Source organism: Zosterops lateralis (assembly GCF_965231275.1).
Source record: "Zosterops lateralis genome assembly, chromosome: 3".
NCBI classification, from domain to species: Eukaryota; Metazoa; Chordata; class Aves; order Passeriformes; family Zosteropidae; genus Zosterops; species Zosterops lateralis.
This window is the reverse complement of record NC_139764.1, coordinates 106,723,203-106,742,044: the sequence shown is the minus strand read 5'-3', so window position 1 is coordinate 106,742,044 and position 18,842 is coordinate 106,723,203. Positions and strand designations below refer to the sequence as shown.

The window sequence follows — 18,842 nt, the reverse complement described above, 5'->3', positions numbered from 1 at the left end:
TAATGAAGACTGCGTTTTGCCAGTCTAGACCATGGATGGTATCCTGTTAATGCCAGTTAGTTCCTTACACATTATTAGCAAGAGTGCTTTCTGTGAGAGGTGGTTCTGGTTGTTCTGGATCACAGCTGGAGTTTGCTGAGTCTCTCTTTTCTGTTGGATCAATGCAGGTGCACTAAATTTTGTTTCTCTCTTCGTACCTTCTGACACTATGTAAAGTCAGTTTTTGATTCTTTTGTGCTTGCTTTTTCTTTGTTGCTTTGGTATGCTTGAAGGTAATTTCTGACATGATTAAGATTTTATTAATTCATGTTTTCTGCATTCTGTCAACTTGTGAGTTCATTTGCTTCAGTACTAGTGTTTCATTAGGAAATTTGAGTTCAGTGCATTGGTTCCTACTTCTGCAATTGCATTATTAATTTCTTAATTTTTAAGTTTGATGCTCGTATCATATCTTTCTAGTCTCAGAACATTTTCATGATACCTACTCTGAAGTAATAAGTTTCTGGGTTGAAACTGAAGTGCTATTTTTAATCATTAAAGGTATAAATGGTTTGAGACCCAGTTCCTTGAGGGAGCAAGTTGAGTGCTGTGGAATCATTAGACCTGTTTTGCTATAAATGGGAGGAAGCAGTGGATAGACTGCTCTCTGTATAGGCTTCCCAAATTGAAATTAATTTCCTTTCTTGTTCTAGTGCATCCCAGTTTGAATAATCTCTTGAGTGTTACAAAAACTCTATCTCCGTATTTTACTGTGGGTAGTGAAGGTTCTGGATGGTAGTTTGACTTGATTCCCTAGAGCTTGAATTTTTAAGATTGTCTGTTAACTGGAAAATGGAGCTTGGATTCTTGCTAATATATTTAAGATTTCAGCTTTGCAGTAGCTTTGTCACTACGTCATGGTAAAACATTTTCTGTGTTAGTGCATTTTACACAGCAGGTACTCTAACCTAGGTTAGTGTTTGGACCTGAGTGTCTTAAAATTTAACTTGATTTGTACTTGCTGAGTTTGTGCATAGAGTTAATATGCAGACAAGTGAGGCTCAGCTGAAAATAATAGCCTAAACAAAGAATAACCTAATTAAATAAACCCCTTAATTGCTAGTCTGGTTCCTTAGGCAGCTGCAAAGAACTGATCACTCATGTGATCACACTGACAGCCTGCTCTTCCAGTTTCTGAAGCTATTTGCCAGTATACGTTTATTTGGCAGCATTAGAGATCTCAAAGATACTCAACTTTTACGAATTTTGTGAATATTTGTAGCAGAGGGAGACCTGAAGTAGCAGAATTTGTCTCCATTGCCAGTATTTTGTTTGAACTGCCAGCTGACAGGACAAGATCCTGACTGAACTTGAGACTTGGACCAGAGGCAAGGCAGTGGAGGAAATGCAGAGAAAGGTGATGGTGGGGGACTCGGAGGAGCTTGGCTTTTTTGCATGGAAAGAGGTGGAGATGGAATACAGGAACCTGTGCATTACTAATTTCACTGCTGGCAAGTAGCTTTAATGTTACCCCTTGTAAAGCTTTGTTTCATGCTGCTTCATCTTTCCTAGTTTCATTTTCTCTGTCTTGCTTAGCCGGTTTTAAACTGGTTCTGTGGCTTACCTTGAAACTCTGCTTCTACCTTCACAGGGGAGTTTGTATAGTTTCAGAAAATAGTTACTAAAATTGACCTGAGCAGGGTTGTATTTCTCTAAGTCCACAAATGAATTGATGGCTGAATAAAGCAGAAAGTATATGTTCAAATACTTACAGTGCTCAGAAGTGAATATGCAGGCTGTTAAGATTTTGTAAAAAGTTGGTATTTTGTGGTTTCAGAGTGTTATGGAAAACAGCCAAGTGCTGCCCATGTATTTCATTGTGCTATGCAGGGTGCAGGTGTTTTGTATTTAGGAATGGTGGTAGTTATTATCTTTTGTATTTGTCTGATCCCTCAGTGAAATAATTAAGATCACTGACAAGGTAGGAAGTTCATCTAACAGAAGGAAAGTGAGCTTTTGAAGTTTTACTGAGCTGGTCTGGCTTATGGGTGGATCAGAAAAACATCAGAGGGAGATCCAAGGAGGTTGCGATGGTGTGTAGTCAGGCAAGGGAGTGCATGGACTCTCCTTGTGTTACAGTGGTGCTGAGCTCTCTTCTCAAACTGCACCCATGCATTTGGATTTCACTTTCTAAATACTGTGCTGTGATATTCTGTCTTCCTGTCTTAATAAACAAGCCTTTTCTTTTTTGAATTTTCTTGAGTACGTGACACGTGATATTGAAGTGTCTGGAGTACAGATCAGATTGTTATTGTTAATAAGCCTGATGAACAAATGGGACTTCTGTGGTCATCTCCTTCTGTTTAAGTAAAATTATCTCTTTGTCATAGTTCAAGTTCTTAGTGACAATTCCTGGACCTTAATATTTGATAACTGGTTCTCTATTGTTGCAATAAAGGATATTCAGTTTTTTAATCACGGGGTCATAGAATGATTTGGGTTGGAAGGAACCTTAAAGATCATCTAGTTCGAAAGCCCTTGCCATGGGCAGGGACACCTTCCACTGTCCCAAGTTGCTTAAATCCCATCCAACCTGGCCTTGAACACTTCCAGGGATGGGGCAGCCACAGCTTCTTTGGGCAACCTGTGCCAGTGTCCCACCACCCTCACAGGGAAAGATTTCTTCTTAATTTCTAACCTAAACTTGCCATCTCTCAGTTTAAAACTATTCTCCCTTGTCCTGTCAATACATGCCCTTGTTAAAAAGTCCCTTTCCAGGTCTCTTAGAGCCCCTTTAGTTGCTGTCAGGTTCTATTGATCTCCCTGGAGCCTTCTCCAAGCTGAACAACCCCAGTTCTCTCAGCCTGTCTCCACAGCAGAGCTGCTTCAGTCCTTGGCTTATCTTCATGACCTTCTCTGGACTTCACTCCAACAGGTCCATGTCCTTCATATGTTATGGGCCCCAGGGCTGGACACAAGACTCCAGGTGGGATCTTAGGAGTGGAGACATAAGCAGGGAGAATCCTCTGCCTTGACCTGCTGCCCATCTTGCTGCTTTTGGCCACTTCTGACTTTCTGGGCTGCAGGAGCACATTGTGGGGACCTTCTTGTCAAGCAACATCTCCAAATCTTTTTTCCCTGGGCTGCTCTCCGTCAGTTTTCCACCCAGCATGTACCTGTGCTTGGAATTACCTGGACCCAGGTGCAGGACCTTGGACTTGGACTTGTTGAACTTTATGGGATTTGCCCAGGGTGCTACTGGATGGCATCAAGACTGTTATGATGAGCTAAAATTGGTATTTAGTAGAATCTTGGTTTTATGTTTTGTTGTGGTAGTTCACCTAAATGGAAGCAGATCCTCTGAAGTTTGCTGTCTGTCCACTTCTTGTGTACAACTTTGAAGTAATTCCTTGCTATTATCTTTCAATTTCCGTCTCTGTTACCTTTGATAAGTGCAACGGAAAAAAGGCCCCTTTTGGTATTCTTTAGGTGCTTAAAAGATGTGAAGAGTAATGTGGTTAGTGTGCATAATGCTGTTAATGAACATGTTGGACATCTCCTGGCTGTGTGCTGGACAGTTTGATGGGTAGAACAAGGTACTAGAAAACTCTTACAGGAAGGACAAGTGTTTATTTAAGCATTTTAAAGACAATATCAGTGGAATAAATAATTGCTGTGTTTTTAATTATCTTAATTTTCTCTCTTTATGGCATTACTAGCTCTTTTGCAAGTAAGGTGAGAATAGTGGTGTCATGTATGAAATATAAAAAATACAATGGGTTATAGAAACAATACTTGTTCAGAAATACAGGAAATGTATTCTAGAAGTTCAGTACTTGAACTTAAATACTTTCAGAGCTTCTGGTGATGTTTTCAGAATAAGCGCTTTTAATATTTCACACAGGTTGGTCACTAAGAGTTTGACAGAGACTTTCCTTTTACTGAGCTGAAGTTTACCCCTTTTCTGTCAAAATATCTGCAAATGAGCCAATTAAGTATGATCTGATGCTTTTTTTCTTTTCAGAAAGATGAAGGTAGTGATGCTAGTTTGAGTGATAGCCACATATCTCCTCCTGCCAAACGTACCTCAAAACATGCTGATCCTGTGTGCAAAGACAAATCAAAATCACGCAGTACTGGGCAGCGAGAGGAATGGAGCATCTCAACTGGACAGTCCAGGTAATTGGTGCCAAGAGAAGGAAGAACTCAGACCAATTTTTTCTGTGTTGTTATCCCACTTAGGCTATTTCTGCAGTCAACTGCAGCTCTGGAGTGTGCTTTTGAATATTATTTTCCACACAGTTTTCTTCAGTTTAAGACTCCAGGAGTGTGGATTGCATCAGTTGTCTCATCTCTGGTTCCTTTTTATGTATCTTTATGCAAAAAATATAAACTAATTTTATTTGAGATGCAGTCTGAGTTTTAGATTCTTGGTGCATCCAAATTTAGTAATGTAATTGTTATTTTTATGTGCTGAATCTGTCAGAAGACATGACATTTTAATTAGGGAATCATCTTTAGGGAATGGGTAACGGTCAAGTTTATTTCTATTGTTGTTCAGCCTAGTAGGTAAATTTTACTGAATATAGTCTCAGTTCTGCCACATTTTTATAACTTGAAGCAGAAATAATGAATTTTATTTTATAACTGATTTTATAGTATTTCACAGACATCCTTGTGTTCATAGGATTCCTCACATGATGACAGGTAACTGTGAGACAGTGTATACACAGTGTATTCCTGATCCATGAACTTTCAGTTAATACTGATTCTTTTGTGGATAAGTATTTCATATTTATGCACACATCGGAATTGTTCTTGCAACTATTTGTATGTAAGAGTGACTCTACATCACTACTGAACTGTTGACTGCTAGGATGAAGCTTGCTTAAAAGCTTTGTAAATCTCAAAGTGGACCTCTTTTTCTGTTTATTTTTCTCTTTTAAAACAGAATGAATTAAATCTAGCATATTAATGTGTCATGGTCATTGGGAATGTATTGAAACTTGTGCACCTTTTCTTTTGTTTGTAAGAGTAGACTTGTACTGGACCTCCTAGAAATATCAATATACAAAAAGAAATATTTAATGCAGCTGGGAGAATTTAGACCATTGTGTCAAATGAAATTTGGCCGGGGTATTGAAAATCATATTATTGCTCATTTAAAACCCACTGCAATATGTCTTTGCATCTGAGGTTGCATGTTGTTTCTGCCAAAAAAAACCAAAGCACTGTGCTTAACAGTGATCTTGAGTCGTTTAAGACTTTTCCCAAAAGTTCTGTTACTTCTGCTGGTTTATCCAAGGTGTTGGGATGATGATTGCCTTTGGAGAGCTATACCAAGATTCTGTTCTGAAATTTAAAGAGACAGTTAACAGGACAAGGGCATGAAGAAAGATTAGGGAGATTAATCAAAGAGGTGCTTAGACATTTGGAGAGTTCATTTAATTAGTATTGAGCAGTTTTGTCCTTACTAAGGTGTTGGGCATGAAGCAGACTCTTCCAAGGCTATGTTTTACAAGGGCTTTGAAATCAGAGTATCACAGTATTTTTAGTGTGCCTTTTGCTTGGCTAAGGAATATTAATGTTATTTGTGTGTCTAATTGTCTCCTAGGTTAACTTCTCAGCCTGGTGCTACACTACCAAATGGACGTAGCTTATGTAAGTGAATTATAGCAAAACTTTTTGTATCAGCTTTTACATGAAACAGTTTTATGTCAATGATTTTCAGTGGCATATGTTTTTGATAACCTTACTGATTCCTTTGACCGTTTTGACCAGAAAAGTTACTGCTCAGTTTTCTCCTGTTGCCTTCTTGATTACTCTCTGTGGATATGGGGAACATTTTTAGATGAAAATCCATTTCTCTTCTCAATTCAGACCTCTTGGCCATGATCTTGATGTTTTCCTTAATTCCCAAATTACTGTTATGAACTAATTTTGGCCTTCCTCTCTCAGTTGGTCTCTTTAATTTACTTAATATCCTTGCTCATCTGAAATTTGGCCTTCTGTGGTTCTTAACATTATTTAACTCTATTGCTTTAGAGAGAGACCTGCCTTGTCTGCAGCTCCTGCTACCTTGAACAGTCTTCCTAAAAGCTTGTACCTTACAAACTTGCCATTTCATTGCTTATCTCAGATAAAACCACTTTGCCTCTTGTGTCCCTTTTTCATCAGTTCTGTCTTGTTTGATTTTGTGTTGACTCTATGTAAGTGTTACTTCATTAAGCATATTTGGTATTTTATTATTTATTGTGGTGCCTAAGGAACAATTAGCAGTGGGATCTCTTTGTTTGGCACGGTACAGAGTAGCTGGTATAAGTTTGCTTGTGAAGTCAATATGTTGTATCTGACCTTTTGATACTATATTTGAAAGAATAAGAATTGGATCTGTGGGCCAAATGTGCATTTTAGTATTGCTGTTAACTTAAAAATATTGAATGCCTAGTTGACTGCCAAATTTTCGTCATAAAATAAGATTACCGTCTAAGGAAACAAGCTTGAATATGCTGAAATAACTTTTAAAATAACTTTGATAGGAATTAAATACAGTTCTTTAGTTCATACTGTGCTTAATAACTTCTGGTTTATTGTCCTTGCTAAATATTCTCTTATTAATTCTTGTTTGTGAAAATGTTGTTTCCTGCATTTTGAAGTAGTAATACAAATTTCTCGTAGCTCTCAAAAGCCACCCCCTTCGAGGGGAAAAAAAGGGAGATGGGGACCATGCTTGCATAAACGGAGATATAGAAGTCAGAAAAAGTTGTCGGTCCAGGAAAAACAGATTTGAAACTTTGAATCAGAGTTTATTGTTTGATCAGCTAGTAAACAGGTATGTGGGGATACTACAGTTGTATTCATAAAGCACCTTAATGGTTTTTTAAAATCAGAAACCCCTGTGTTCCAGTGCCATGTCTGTGTTTTACTGTGGGGATGCATTGAGACAAGCTAGACTGTGCTTTGAGTTACAGCTGGGGCTGTGCTGTGACTGCCATGGTATCCATGCTCTAAATGTAGAGCAGCTTCCCAGGCTTTCATTGAGGAGGAAGTTACTCTGTGTTTACACCTGGATAAAACTGTATGTTGGCAGTTACTGCAGAGTGCCTGATGTGCTGTAAATCCACACCCTAGTTTGTTTCTTGGTAACCTGTTTATGTAGTGATACTTTAAATGTCCTGTAAATTGGTGATTAGCAGCAGTGCTTGGAAGCATTCTAGATTTTGCTTGTATGATTTTGATCATAAAATATCAAAAGTTTGTAGCTTTCTTTTGTTTTTGTTTTTTACCATTTGTTAATAATTCACATAGGGTGGGTGTCACTTTTTGACATTTACTGTGCAGACAAAGTAGGTCAGGCAGGGAGGCACGGTCTGGTCTGAGCATAGGAATGGGAGCCAGAAATGCTTTTTCTGAAATAAAATTTCTCTGTAGCCCTGGGCAGATCACTTAATATGTCGTCATCTTCCCACCTGTGAAAGAGGTTTTAGCAGTCACATGTGTGAGAGCCTGCTTTCTCCAGTGCTGGAAAATGATTTAAACATAAACATTTAATTGTCAAATATGATCTTTATTTTTAAATGTATTATATTGAATCTTTTATTAATTTAATTTTCTTTTTTGACTTACTCAGTAACTACTTAGTATCAGCTTGCAAACTTATATTGAGTTACATTTAGTTTTCTAGTTGCAGTTGAATTTCCCTCTCCTCACAACAGTAGTAAAAAAAGTCTACTATGAAAGTTGTGGTTTGATAAGATCATGGTACTGAAGTCTGTATATGAGGTTATACTAATAAAAGTGTGTCCCATAATCATTGGAGGTTTTTAAGAACAGGTTAGACAAAAGTCTGTCAGGAATGATTTAGGCATTCTGTAGTGTGCTCTCGCCTGGCAGAGCATGTAGACTTTCCCAAGTCCCTTCCAACACTATATTCTTGGGTAACAAACTGCAGCATGATTTTACTTGAAATGGTTCTGTCACACATCGCAGATATTTTGGAAGAATTATTTAAAAAGGAGAGGAGCTCTCATAATGAAAATGTGACTTTACTGGGTTACATCACCAGAACTTCCACTGTCTTCTTTCTAGGCAGTCTTTCACCCTTTAGATTTACTTTAAATCAGCTTGGGAAAAAAGGAAATGAAGGTTTCTGTCTTCTTACAAATACTATACAAATGTAGTAGAATTCCAATTGAAAGCTACTCTAATCACCATGGAGAGCAGTAACATTGTCCTTAGGACAGGTGGCCAAATAATTGACTTGGCCTGGCTGATACTGTGTTGTTCCCTTCTTGAGCAATGAGGCATTTTGGCCAGGGTTATCACTTGTGTACCACCGTTGTTTTGACAGCTGTTTACAAATACTCCAGATAATGAAAATGCTGACTAAATAGTAGATGATAAATGGCAGTGAGGTCAAATACTGAATGATGAGATTCTAGATGTTACTGATTTAACAAAAAGAAAATCCTTTATGTTCTAGTGTCTTTTTGAGGCCAGGGTAAGAAACTGTAAACCTTTTGAGGTGGAGCATTAATTGCATTCCCATTATTATAATTATGTAGATGAAAAACTTTACTTTCTTATTTTGCAAATATAATCTTATCTGACACCTAATCTAATGTCTCAACAGTTGCGAATTTGTATTCTACAATTTATACTGAACCAAATTCTTCAAAAAAATTTGTTAAAATACTGCTGTCTAATTTGAACCCCAGACTTTAATAGCATCAGCATTTCTTCTTTTACATACTTCTTAGTTTGTATTCTTTCAGTTTTATTATGGTTAGGTTTGTAGTTAACTGATAGGCAACTTAAAATGTTGAATGCTATGTCCAAAGTTCTGCATGTTACTGTTTTAAAACTGATATTTTGTGTGTGTTAACTGTTGGATGTATTTTAGTACTGCTGAAGCTGTCCTACAGGAAATGGATAATATTAACATCAGGAGGAACAGGAGATCTGGGGAAGTAGAACGGCTGCGCATGTGGACAGATACAGAATTTGTAAGTGCAAACTTTCTGAGATCTTGGATAAAAGTCATATCAAGGCAGAGCGTGTTTGTTTTTGCAAACACCATACACTGTAGCTCTGTCTAAAGGTTTATGATTTTCTTCAGTGTATAACAGTAAAAACCTGATAAACTAAACTTCGATAAACTAAAATTCAGAACTAAAATAATGAATATGCTCTACATTGTTTTCTTTATTGACAAATTCACTGTCCTGCTCTCGTGATGTGCTGTGGTGGTTCTTTGGTTTGAAGCATACCCTGGTCCTTCAAAACAGGACCAGAGACTGTCACCTGTTTTTTTCATGAAAACTTGTTACTGATGTTACTCTGTATTAGATGGATGAGGTACTGTCTGAGAGATTTACTTTAGTATCTATTAAATGAGACTGCTTTTGTAGTCTGCCTATGGAGAGCTCTGCTGGAAAAACACTTGAGGGCTAGAGATTGTGTAGAGCATTACTTACTGCCCTGGGACTAATACTGGGTGACGTGGGACAGTACTGATGGGAGTGCATGTGAATTTTATTCCAGGAAAACATGGATATGTATTCTCGAGTGAAAAGAAGGAGGAAATCACTGAGGAGAAATAGCTATGGGATTCAGAACCACCATGAAGTGTCCACAGAAGGGGAAGAAGAAGGTATGGGTTGTAAAAAATTGTGGGGGCTTGTCCAAAATACTTATAAAACAAGGTTCTCCTTCCCATGAGATAGCAACATATTACACTACAGAAAGCAGAACAAAGCCTGGTTTCTAAATGTTTGTACAATATATTTCCTTCCTTCTGTTTTTTGTAGCACTAAGTAATTGGAGCTTTCCTTACATTCCCTGTAACAAGCCTCTAGTGGAAGTCAGGATGTGATGAATGTAGTCTACAACTACATGTGTTCTAACTGACATGACGTTTCTCATGTGCTGAGTGGCAATTACCAGAGAGAATTTGTAATAGTTAGGCCTGCATCCTTCCTTTGGGGGAAGGTATTAATTAAAGTCTGCTTTCTGTCCATTGACATTTTAGAAGGCTTGTAGGTGCACAGCTGTATTTGAAATTCTACTTTCCTTTAAAAATTTGAATGAAACTGGTCAATGAGTTCAAAAATTACCAGAGAAGAAGGGATTGTGCCTAGCTTTGATGGCCTGATCAGCATCATGCTTGGCCTTCTTAAAAAATTAAACTTAAACTTCAGGCATCCATACAGATTTCAGCTTACTGCATCCCAATTTTTAACTAAAATTACTGTGGAAGATATGGTTTGTCCCAATGGGTAAGAATGCAGTCCTAGTTCTGAGATCCATGGATGGAAATTCTCATCCTTTTAACAGATGGGCCTATATGCAAAGTATATAAAGTGTATTTCTGTGTTCTTTGCTTTGTGTAAAAATGAGACTGTAGATCATGACGTTGTACTTATTTTCATGCTGTGTCAAATATTTGATTTTTTGAGGCTTCTGTCATTATCCCTAATTTGAAGGAGAATTATTGAAGGAAAAATACAGTGGATAGAAATGATACTTGAAGTATTTTACAACTAAAGTTGTTTTGAATGCATTTATTTTTCTTTCTTTTGCCTTTCCAGAATCTTGTGTAAAAAAATAGAAGGAAATTTGACAATGTGCTGTAGATTTATAATGGTCTTCAAATTTCCAGTGATTTGCCAATAAGTGTTAATTAATAAATGGGCAGTAATTCTTAGTGACCATTGAAATGTTAATTTTTTAGGATGAAAGTAGCTCTGATGGGAAGTGGAAGTGTTCTGAAAATGTTTTTACCCCCCAACAGAGTCTCAGGAAGAAGATGGAGATATAGAAGTAGAAGAAGCTGAGGGGGAAGAAAATGATCGACCATATAATCTCAGACAGAGAAAAACTGTTGAGAGATACCAGGCCCCTCCAATAGGTGAGGAACCAGACAATGCTTGACCTACAGGACTACCAGGGATGTGGGAAGGGAATAGTTGGATGGCTGCTTCTCACCCCTGACAGAGTAACAGGGAGGCAGCACTGTGTGTTCATCCTGACCTGTTGTGGATGGGACACAGCCTGTCAGTTTCAGTGGTGGTGGCAATGCTGCCTCATTGAACTCTGCAGGTACTGCCTTGTGCTGGGCTCAGGGTTGGGGATGAATGGGGTTTGGGTCAAGAAATACTTGGCAGAAAGCAATCTAATAGATTAGGTGATTACATAGAAAAAATAGTTACTGTTACGCCTTCTTCTCTTCTTGGGTGGTAAGCCTAATTCATAACGGTGGATAAATGACAGCAGCAATTATCACAGATGAGAAATCCAAAGTATTTCAGTTGGAATGAATCTACAGCAATCATATACTCTGCCTGGCTGCTTTAGGGCTGACAAAAAGCATGTTATTCAGGTCATTGCCCAAATGCTTCTTAAAACAGTCTTGGGGCATCAACCACTTCTTTAGGAAGTCTCTTGCACTGTTGGACCATCCTCTCAGTAAAGAAGTGCTTCTTCTTGCCAAGTTTGAGTTTTCCCTGATGCAGCTTTGAACCATTTCCACAAGTCAGAGGATCACAGAATATGATTCCTCTGATAGAGAACTGCTGTGTTTTATGGGTTCAGAGAAATTTCAAGACATCCCGTATTATCAGCTATAAAGAGGTTTCTGTATGGACTTTAATATCCTGCAAATAAACTCAAAATGCTGGTGCCCTGGATGAGTTACATTCTGTGCCATGACAGACACAGCCCTGATAATTTGAGGAGGGTGAGGATGGAATTCCCATGCCTGCATCAAGCTGAGTATGGTGATAGTGACAAAGCCGCCTGCCCAATTCTTTCCTTAATTAAGCTTTTGGAGAAACCAGTGATAACCTTATTGATGAAAATTGATAATCCAGCACTTCTGTGCTGCATTTAGTTTATTATTCTTTTGTAATTAATGTTACAGTGCCAGCTCATCAAAAAAAGAGAGAAAATACGCTGTTTGATATTCACAGATCTCCTGCAAGAAGAAGCCATATCAGGTAAATGTGGGTCTTTCGGTGTGGATTTGTTTGCTTTCCTTTAGTACATTCTGGTAGCTTTTGATTTTCAAACCATTCTTGAGTGAATTGCACAGTTCATTCATGCATGTGAGTGGGTCTTGAATTGTATCCTGAGTTCAGACCCTGATCAGCATCCAGACAGAGTCATGGCGCTGTCAAACCCACTAGAAGCTTTGTGCTAAACGGAATGGAAACAGGTGTGCTACAAGTACTGGAAAGAATTCTGCATGGCACACTATAGCTTTCTCTGTAAGGCCATATATTTAATATTTAAATCCAATGCACCGGTTTAACAAATAACGCCTTCCTGATCTATAAAACTGAGCAAAGCAGGTTAATGTTTTTTGTCTCCTTTCAGTTCAAATTTCATCCAAGAATTATCAACAATTTAATAAAATATTTAGCAAGCATAATTTTTGACTCTTATGTTTTGTGTCAAACAAGTCTGGAATGTACCAAGTTGTCTTGGAAACTGTCAGTAGGCTTTATGTAACAAAACTGATGAGATTACAGCTTAAAGCATTTTCTAAAAAAATAAAGTTACCCAAAGCTTCAAAAAGACAAATCTATCCATAAACAGAATCCAAGTAAATGAATACTAGTCATAGCTGAAACTCATGTTTTATTGCTCAATTTAATGGCATAGTGAAAATATATAAAGTAAATAAAGTAATAGCTGAATCTTAGGATTCTGAAGTTTCTTTGTAATACAGATAAAAGTAGGTTTGTTTTTTTTTCCTTGAAGAGCGTATGACCTTTTTTTTTGGGTAATCTCTGGATTTGTACTTCTACTCACTATTCATACGTGAAGAGTGTGAAAGTTGTTATCCCTTTAGTTCTAGCCTGCTCATTACTTGGCCCTCATTTTATCCCTTCTTGTTAGGACAGTGTCATAAGAAGTCTTCCCAATTGCTTGATATTCTCTTTGATATTTTTTTGAAATGGATCTCATTTTTGGTCATTGAACAGTAAAACTGATAGACCATGTCATCCATTGGCAAAAACCAGTTAATTGAGTGCATTATCAAGTTCATACAAAAAATGCAGCTCACTACATTCACTTAAAATCCAAGACTTTTTACTAGTAACCAACTTCTTCATGCAAAAAGTGCTGAATATTTCAAATCCGTATCAAACTCAACACCTTTTTGTACAGAAGATTTAATGTACATCCTCTAATATTTCGAAAATACTCAGTTTTGCAAAATACTGTCATACTAAAATAAGAAATGGTTCATTCAGACTTTGGATAGTAATTTTACTTGGATTCAGATCAGAAGTACAGGTGTTTTGAGAACCTGTTCTGCTATTCAGAATTAATAACCTCATAAAAAGAGATTATATATAACTTTGTGAAGTATGGAATTTTTTCAAAGAATATTTAAAGGAAAGCAGACTCAGACTGAGTAAGGAGACTGGTATGTCTGTTGTGTTAGAAGTGGCTAAAGTGGTTGGAGATTTTCTTAAGTACAATTGCAGCTTATATATTCAAATCACATTGCTGAGGTAGCATGAGCTGTGACCACACAAGTTATGGGGTCACTCTTCAAGTGATGTTCATGTTGAAATCAGATAATCACTGTGGCAGTAAGAGCTGTTGTTCCCCTCTCAGATTATTTTGATAGTTGATGAAGCTAGAATTTGCATGCATCTCAAACCTGAACAGTACTGTACTTGCCATTTCAGTTTTATTTTTATAGAAGGACCAAAACATAACATTCTGCTGCAAAAAAGACTGAGTTTTCTGTTTGTTTTGCCACTTCAACAGGAGAAAGAAGCACGCCATTCACAGCAGTGATACAACCTCTTCAGATGAAGAACGTTTTGAAAGAAGAAAATCTAAAAGCATAGCCAGAGCAAGAAACAGGTATCAAAACATCCTTGGTCTTTAGAATGGTTTGATTTTATTCTTTATCAGAAAACAAGCGAAACTAGTCTATAATGTTATGAGTTCTGCAGACGTTTGATTCTGGTTTAGGAGGAGTGCTGGTTATATATATATTATTACAGGTTTTGGAGTCTTATGAGTAGATAATTAGTAATAGCAATAAAAAGATGGAAATACAAGAGTAGTTGTTTGATTCAATTGGTTTGATTCAATTCAACCCAACTCCTGTTGGTTAAAATACTATTGGTGTATCTTGGTCCTAGTTAATTCAGTTGTACTCCCAACTCTTCCCTCTTCCTCTTGTGTAAGAGTTCATGCATTGTACACACCCACTGCACATTTTTTTGACCTTACGTGTATTTAGCAGTAATCTAAAAGTGGAAGATCTATAAGTAAATTCATTCACTGATAACTAGGTAAGAAAATTCTGCAGGGAAAAAATTTCCTCATCTTTTTTCCATCTCTTCCTGTCTGCCATGTCATTCCCTTTTCCATCACAAGGAATTCAAGCAACATACAGTGACCAGAAGTGTAGTTCTGAGTGTAACCTGTATCTTACTAGTACCTTTCTTCCTCACTTTAACTATGTAGTTGGCCTGATATAAGGGGGCTTAAAGGAAGGAAATTGTTGTTTATTGTTGTTTATTCTGTGTTTAATCAAAATAATCTTGTCCAGCCTTCTTCAGATTGAAATATGTGTATGGATGCATAAAACTAACTTTATGTTAAGGAACTTCCAGATATATAACCATAATTACCACAAAAAAGCAGATTAGTTTTGTTTACCAATCTGGGAAGGTTATCTCTTCATGTAGTAAAAGGCATTTAATCTCTTCTTTCTTCACCTCCAAACAGTATTTATTTGGTGTCTGTTTGTTGTTGATCAGGTGCCTGCCTTTAAACTTCAGAGCAGAAGACTTAGCTAGTGGAATCCTTCGAGAGCGTGTGAAAGTTGGGGCCAGTTTGGCTGATGTTGACCCGATGATTGTTGATAAATCGGTAGGTTTTGTTAGAGCTTTTTATCTTCCTTCCCTCAATTACGCATAAAAAATTTTCCACAGCCTCTTATTGATGTTGAAGTAAATTCATAAAAAGCTCACTGTTTTTATTTTATTTTATTTTATTGTTACCAAAGCTTTTGTCTGTTTATTCCTTTGGACTACAAAGCATTTGCTCTGGGACTGAGGCTGGATCTCTGTAGATGTCCAGGCAGCCCTGGCACAGTTAACTTGCAATCCAGATAAGCCTCATGTGGGCAGCCAAGAGTTGACTTTCTCAACTCTTTTTTTCACACTTTGAAAATTCAGGGAAATCCTGTTGATTAATGCAGTGTTTTTTCTAATTTGTTTTCTAATGTTTTATATGTAAAGGTGCTTTTGTGGAAAGCTGTTACAATAGAAACTTTTTTTTGTTTGTTGTTTTTTTGTTTTTTTTTCCTTAGGTATGTTTTGATAGTATAGGGGGATTGAGCCATCATATCCTTGCACTTAAGGAAATGGTAGTGTTTCCTCTTCTCTATCCAGAAATATTTGAAAAATTCAAAATTCAGCCACCAAGGTAGGTGTATTTACTCTTACTGTTGCATTTATTTTTCTTAAGCCTAAGCTTTTTTTCTTAAGATCTGAAGAATTGAAAACACATAGGAGGTTGATTCTTTCCCTGAAGTGGTTTACAGTTCAGATAGATTTATGTGTTTGCTACCCAACTTGTCTATTAGAATATGTAATAGCAGGATGAAGACTTAAAAAAACCTTGTGTATTTTTCTTGTGGTAGGAAGGTAAACTTTGTGATTTGGTTAAAGAAAGAATTCTCATGTGTTCTGTTCAGTAATACCTTGCCTTTTTTTTCCTGATATGTTATTAAATATTTTACTAGATCAGGCAAAATGCTGCTGTTTCTCTCAATAATATTATACTGGGATTTTAATATTTATTGATGAGATGTCTTGGTATGTGATTTAAATGGGTACATGGTGTCTAAGTCAATCGAAAAATTTGGAGTATTTTGTCAATTAATTATTTCATTCCAAAGACTTAACAACCATTATTTAAGGTACTACCTAAAATCTAATACTTGAAGAGGTAGTATTTAACTAGTGTAAAAGAATCGTTTGGAAACTTAATATGCCTTTGATTAATGTTCTTTACAAATCAGAGTTTTACTGATTTGAAAGTATAAAACAAACTTAGATTTTATGAAGTCATGTTAGTACTACAACATGTTAATAATACAATACTGCTACAAAATAATAATATGAGATATTAAGTCATTCTTCTCCAGGCTCCCTGTCTTCATTATAAAATTTGACTTGGAGTTTTTCAGGAGACGTAAAATAAGTTTGTGACTGTGTTGATCCATTTATCTTCAGGGGCTGTTTATTCTATGGTCCTCCTGGAACAGGTAAAACCTTGGTAGCTAGAGCTCTAGCTAATGAATGCAGTCAAGGAGACAAAAAGGTGGCTTTCTTTATGAGGAAAGGAGCAGACTGTCTCAGTAAGTGGGTTGGTGAATCTGAACGTCAGCTTCGACTCCTTTTTGATCAGGTTAGAAGAAAATACATTTTTTTCATATGATTTCTCTGTATGTTGTGTTTTGTGGTTCAGGTGGTCAAAGGTGTTTGAAATTGAATCTAAAAAACTGTACATTTTTTTGTAAATTAAGTAGGATTTTACCAAATGGCATATTTAGATGAAAAGAATAGAGGAATACTGACAGTAATTTCTCTGGCTCTGGAAACTCAGAGAAAAAGACTCTTGATTTTTCCATTAATGAAGCAAAGTAGTTTGGGTAACACTTGGGGGAAAAAAAATCAGTCAGTGAGTTTAAGTTTGACTGGTATATTCAAGATAAATGCTACAGAGGAGAGTGCATGATTTCCTTGGTTGTGTGTCTATTTTAGTGTTCTTTTTGGCTTAGAAGAAGTTGGACAGAACACAGTCACACAAAGCAGTAAAATGCAATAGCTCAAAGAAAAGTAGTTGTCAGATGGAGATGTCTAAACAAACTGATTATGAGCAGATAAGATCATGTTTTCTGTAAGAGAGTGTGAGATGTGTGTCTTTAACCTTTCAGCACACAGTAAAACTGGTACACTGGTGCCATCTTGCTTATTCGAAGTAGACTGCACTCTGCTTTGCTTTGAAACACTGCTGGAGTTGGAAATTCAGTTTTCATTTCAGACTTGACACTTTCTAACAAAGATGTCTCAATATATGTTTTGGTTTAGCATGTTAATGCTTTCTAGTGAAACCAGTTTTCAATGTTGATGGATAAATTAGGAATTAACGGTGAATTCAATTTTTGTTTTGTTTATTGCATGCCAGGCATACTTGATGAGACCCTCTATAATCTTTTTTGATGAAATAGATGGTTTGGCTCCAGTTCGTTCTAGCAGACAAGATCAGATTCACAGGTAATAGTTCTTCTATGCTGCTATTATCTTGGTACAGGGTACATTATCTTGGTAAACTCTTAAATGTAATTTTTTCTCATTTCACAGGAAAGATTTTTACTTTTTCTAAAGCCCACTTACACTAGAAAGGACAGATTGGTTTTTTGGTGTTGAAAGTCATCTTTTCAGTCCTTCAGGCAAACTGTAATTTGCTGGGAATTGAATTGCAGTGACAATTACCCTTCAGCCACATCATTAACTGCAAGATTTCCACAGCCACTCCTTGATTTGCTGTTTTGTGCTGTAAACAGATTATCTGTTACCAGCCCAGTAGAAGAACCAGTTGAAAAAATGTTATTCTAACATGATGAATTGTAATGTTCTATCAATGAACTGAACTCACCTGTGATTTTGATTCTTAATGCTGTGATGTACAAACATATCTTGTGTTGCTGTCGTGTCATTTTTTAGAAGTTTTTTACAGCAGTTTGCTGTTGGCTGAAATTTTTCATGGCTGCTTTTGATCTCAGTTTTGCTGTACTCTGTATGGCAACACACTTGTACCTGTCATTCTATAGGTGGTGGTATTTATGTGTCCATCTCCCTCCACTCTGCTGAGAGAAATTTAGGACCAGCAGATCAGGAGGCCAATGGAACATATGAGACTTGAAACTGTTATGCACCTGTTTGTAGCTTTTTTTTTTTTTTTTTTTTTTTTAATGTATTAATGTTGCATCTGAAAATGCAAAAGTTCTTGCAGTGTTCCTTACACTTTTATTCTGAAAACTCTCTTGTAGCTCTATAGTGTCTACTCTTCTTGCCCTCATGGATGGACTGGATAATAGAGGTGAAATAGTTGTAATTGGTGCTACAAATAGACTGGATTCTATAGATCCTGCACTCAGGAGACCTGGTCGCTTTGACAGGGAATTTCTTTTCAACTTGCCTGACAAGAAGGTAAAACCTGGAAAGGAGATTTATTAACAAACATCTGTAGTATATTAAACATTCGAATGCCTGACAACCAAGCTTATGAAAAAAAAATATTCATTCTTGCTTGTGAGCATGTTTAATTTTAGGAAGACATTTTTGGTACAAACAGATTGTATACACAAAGTTGTATTCAGCTTTAGATCTTCAGGATATAGCTAAAACTGAACAGAGGTAAATTGTTCACAATAAACTGAATTGCTTATCTCAAAACTATGGATTTGTATAATGAACCATAACTATTTGGGGGCTCAAAACTTATGGTAAGAGAAAATAACTTTACATCTTGTAGACTTCTAAGCATGTAAAAAATGTAGATGCACAGCCAGGCATTATAATGTTGGCAGCAGGAAAATTTCAGTTCCTTTTTCAAAACTTAGATAAACTCAGCCATAATACTTCATGAATTTATACTTAAAATTAAATATACCTTGTATAGGGATAGATGTATTTAGATTCTATAGAACTTATAGCTGGAATTGTTTTGGGCTTCATGTGTATGTGCTGTGCTACTCAGCAGTACATTAATTGGTGAGGCCTTTGACAGTAGAATACTCGTAGGTACTGATACTCATA

General features: G+C 36.7%; 1 protein-coding gene across 2 annotated transcripts in view; it reads left to right on the top strand.

Moving 5' to 3' along the window:
- The window catches only part of ATAD2B (ATPase family AAA domain containing 2B), a gene marked incomplete at its 5' end in the record, with an annotated part of 75,110 nt that overhangs the window by 11,277 nt on the left and 44,991 nt on the right, over positions 1-18,842 (top strand). For both annotated transcript variants that reach the window (XM_083857516.1, XM_083857515.1), the window contains 13 exons: positions 4,004-4,158; positions 5,594-5,640; positions 6,658-6,811; positions 8,882-8,984; positions 9,523-9,631; positions 10,772-10,888; positions 11,900-11,975; positions 13,765-13,863; positions 14,772-14,883; positions 15,326-15,441; positions 16,254-16,428; positions 17,209-17,297; positions 18,074-18,233. In XM_083857516.1, coding sequence (XP_083713642.1) covers positions 4,004-4,158; positions 5,594-5,640; positions 6,658-6,811; positions 8,882-8,984; positions 9,523-9,631; positions 10,772-10,888; positions 11,900-11,975; positions 13,765-13,863; positions 14,772-14,883; positions 15,326-15,441; positions 16,254-16,428; positions 17,209-17,297; positions 18,074-18,233 — 1,512 coding nt within the window. The remainder of the gene's footprint in view (positions 1-4,003; positions 4,159-5,593; positions 5,641-6,657; positions 6,812-8,881; positions 8,985-9,522; positions 9,632-10,771; positions 10,889-11,899; positions 11,976-13,764; positions 13,864-14,771; positions 14,884-15,325; positions 15,442-16,253; positions 16,429-17,208; positions 17,298-18,073; positions 18,234-18,842) is intronic.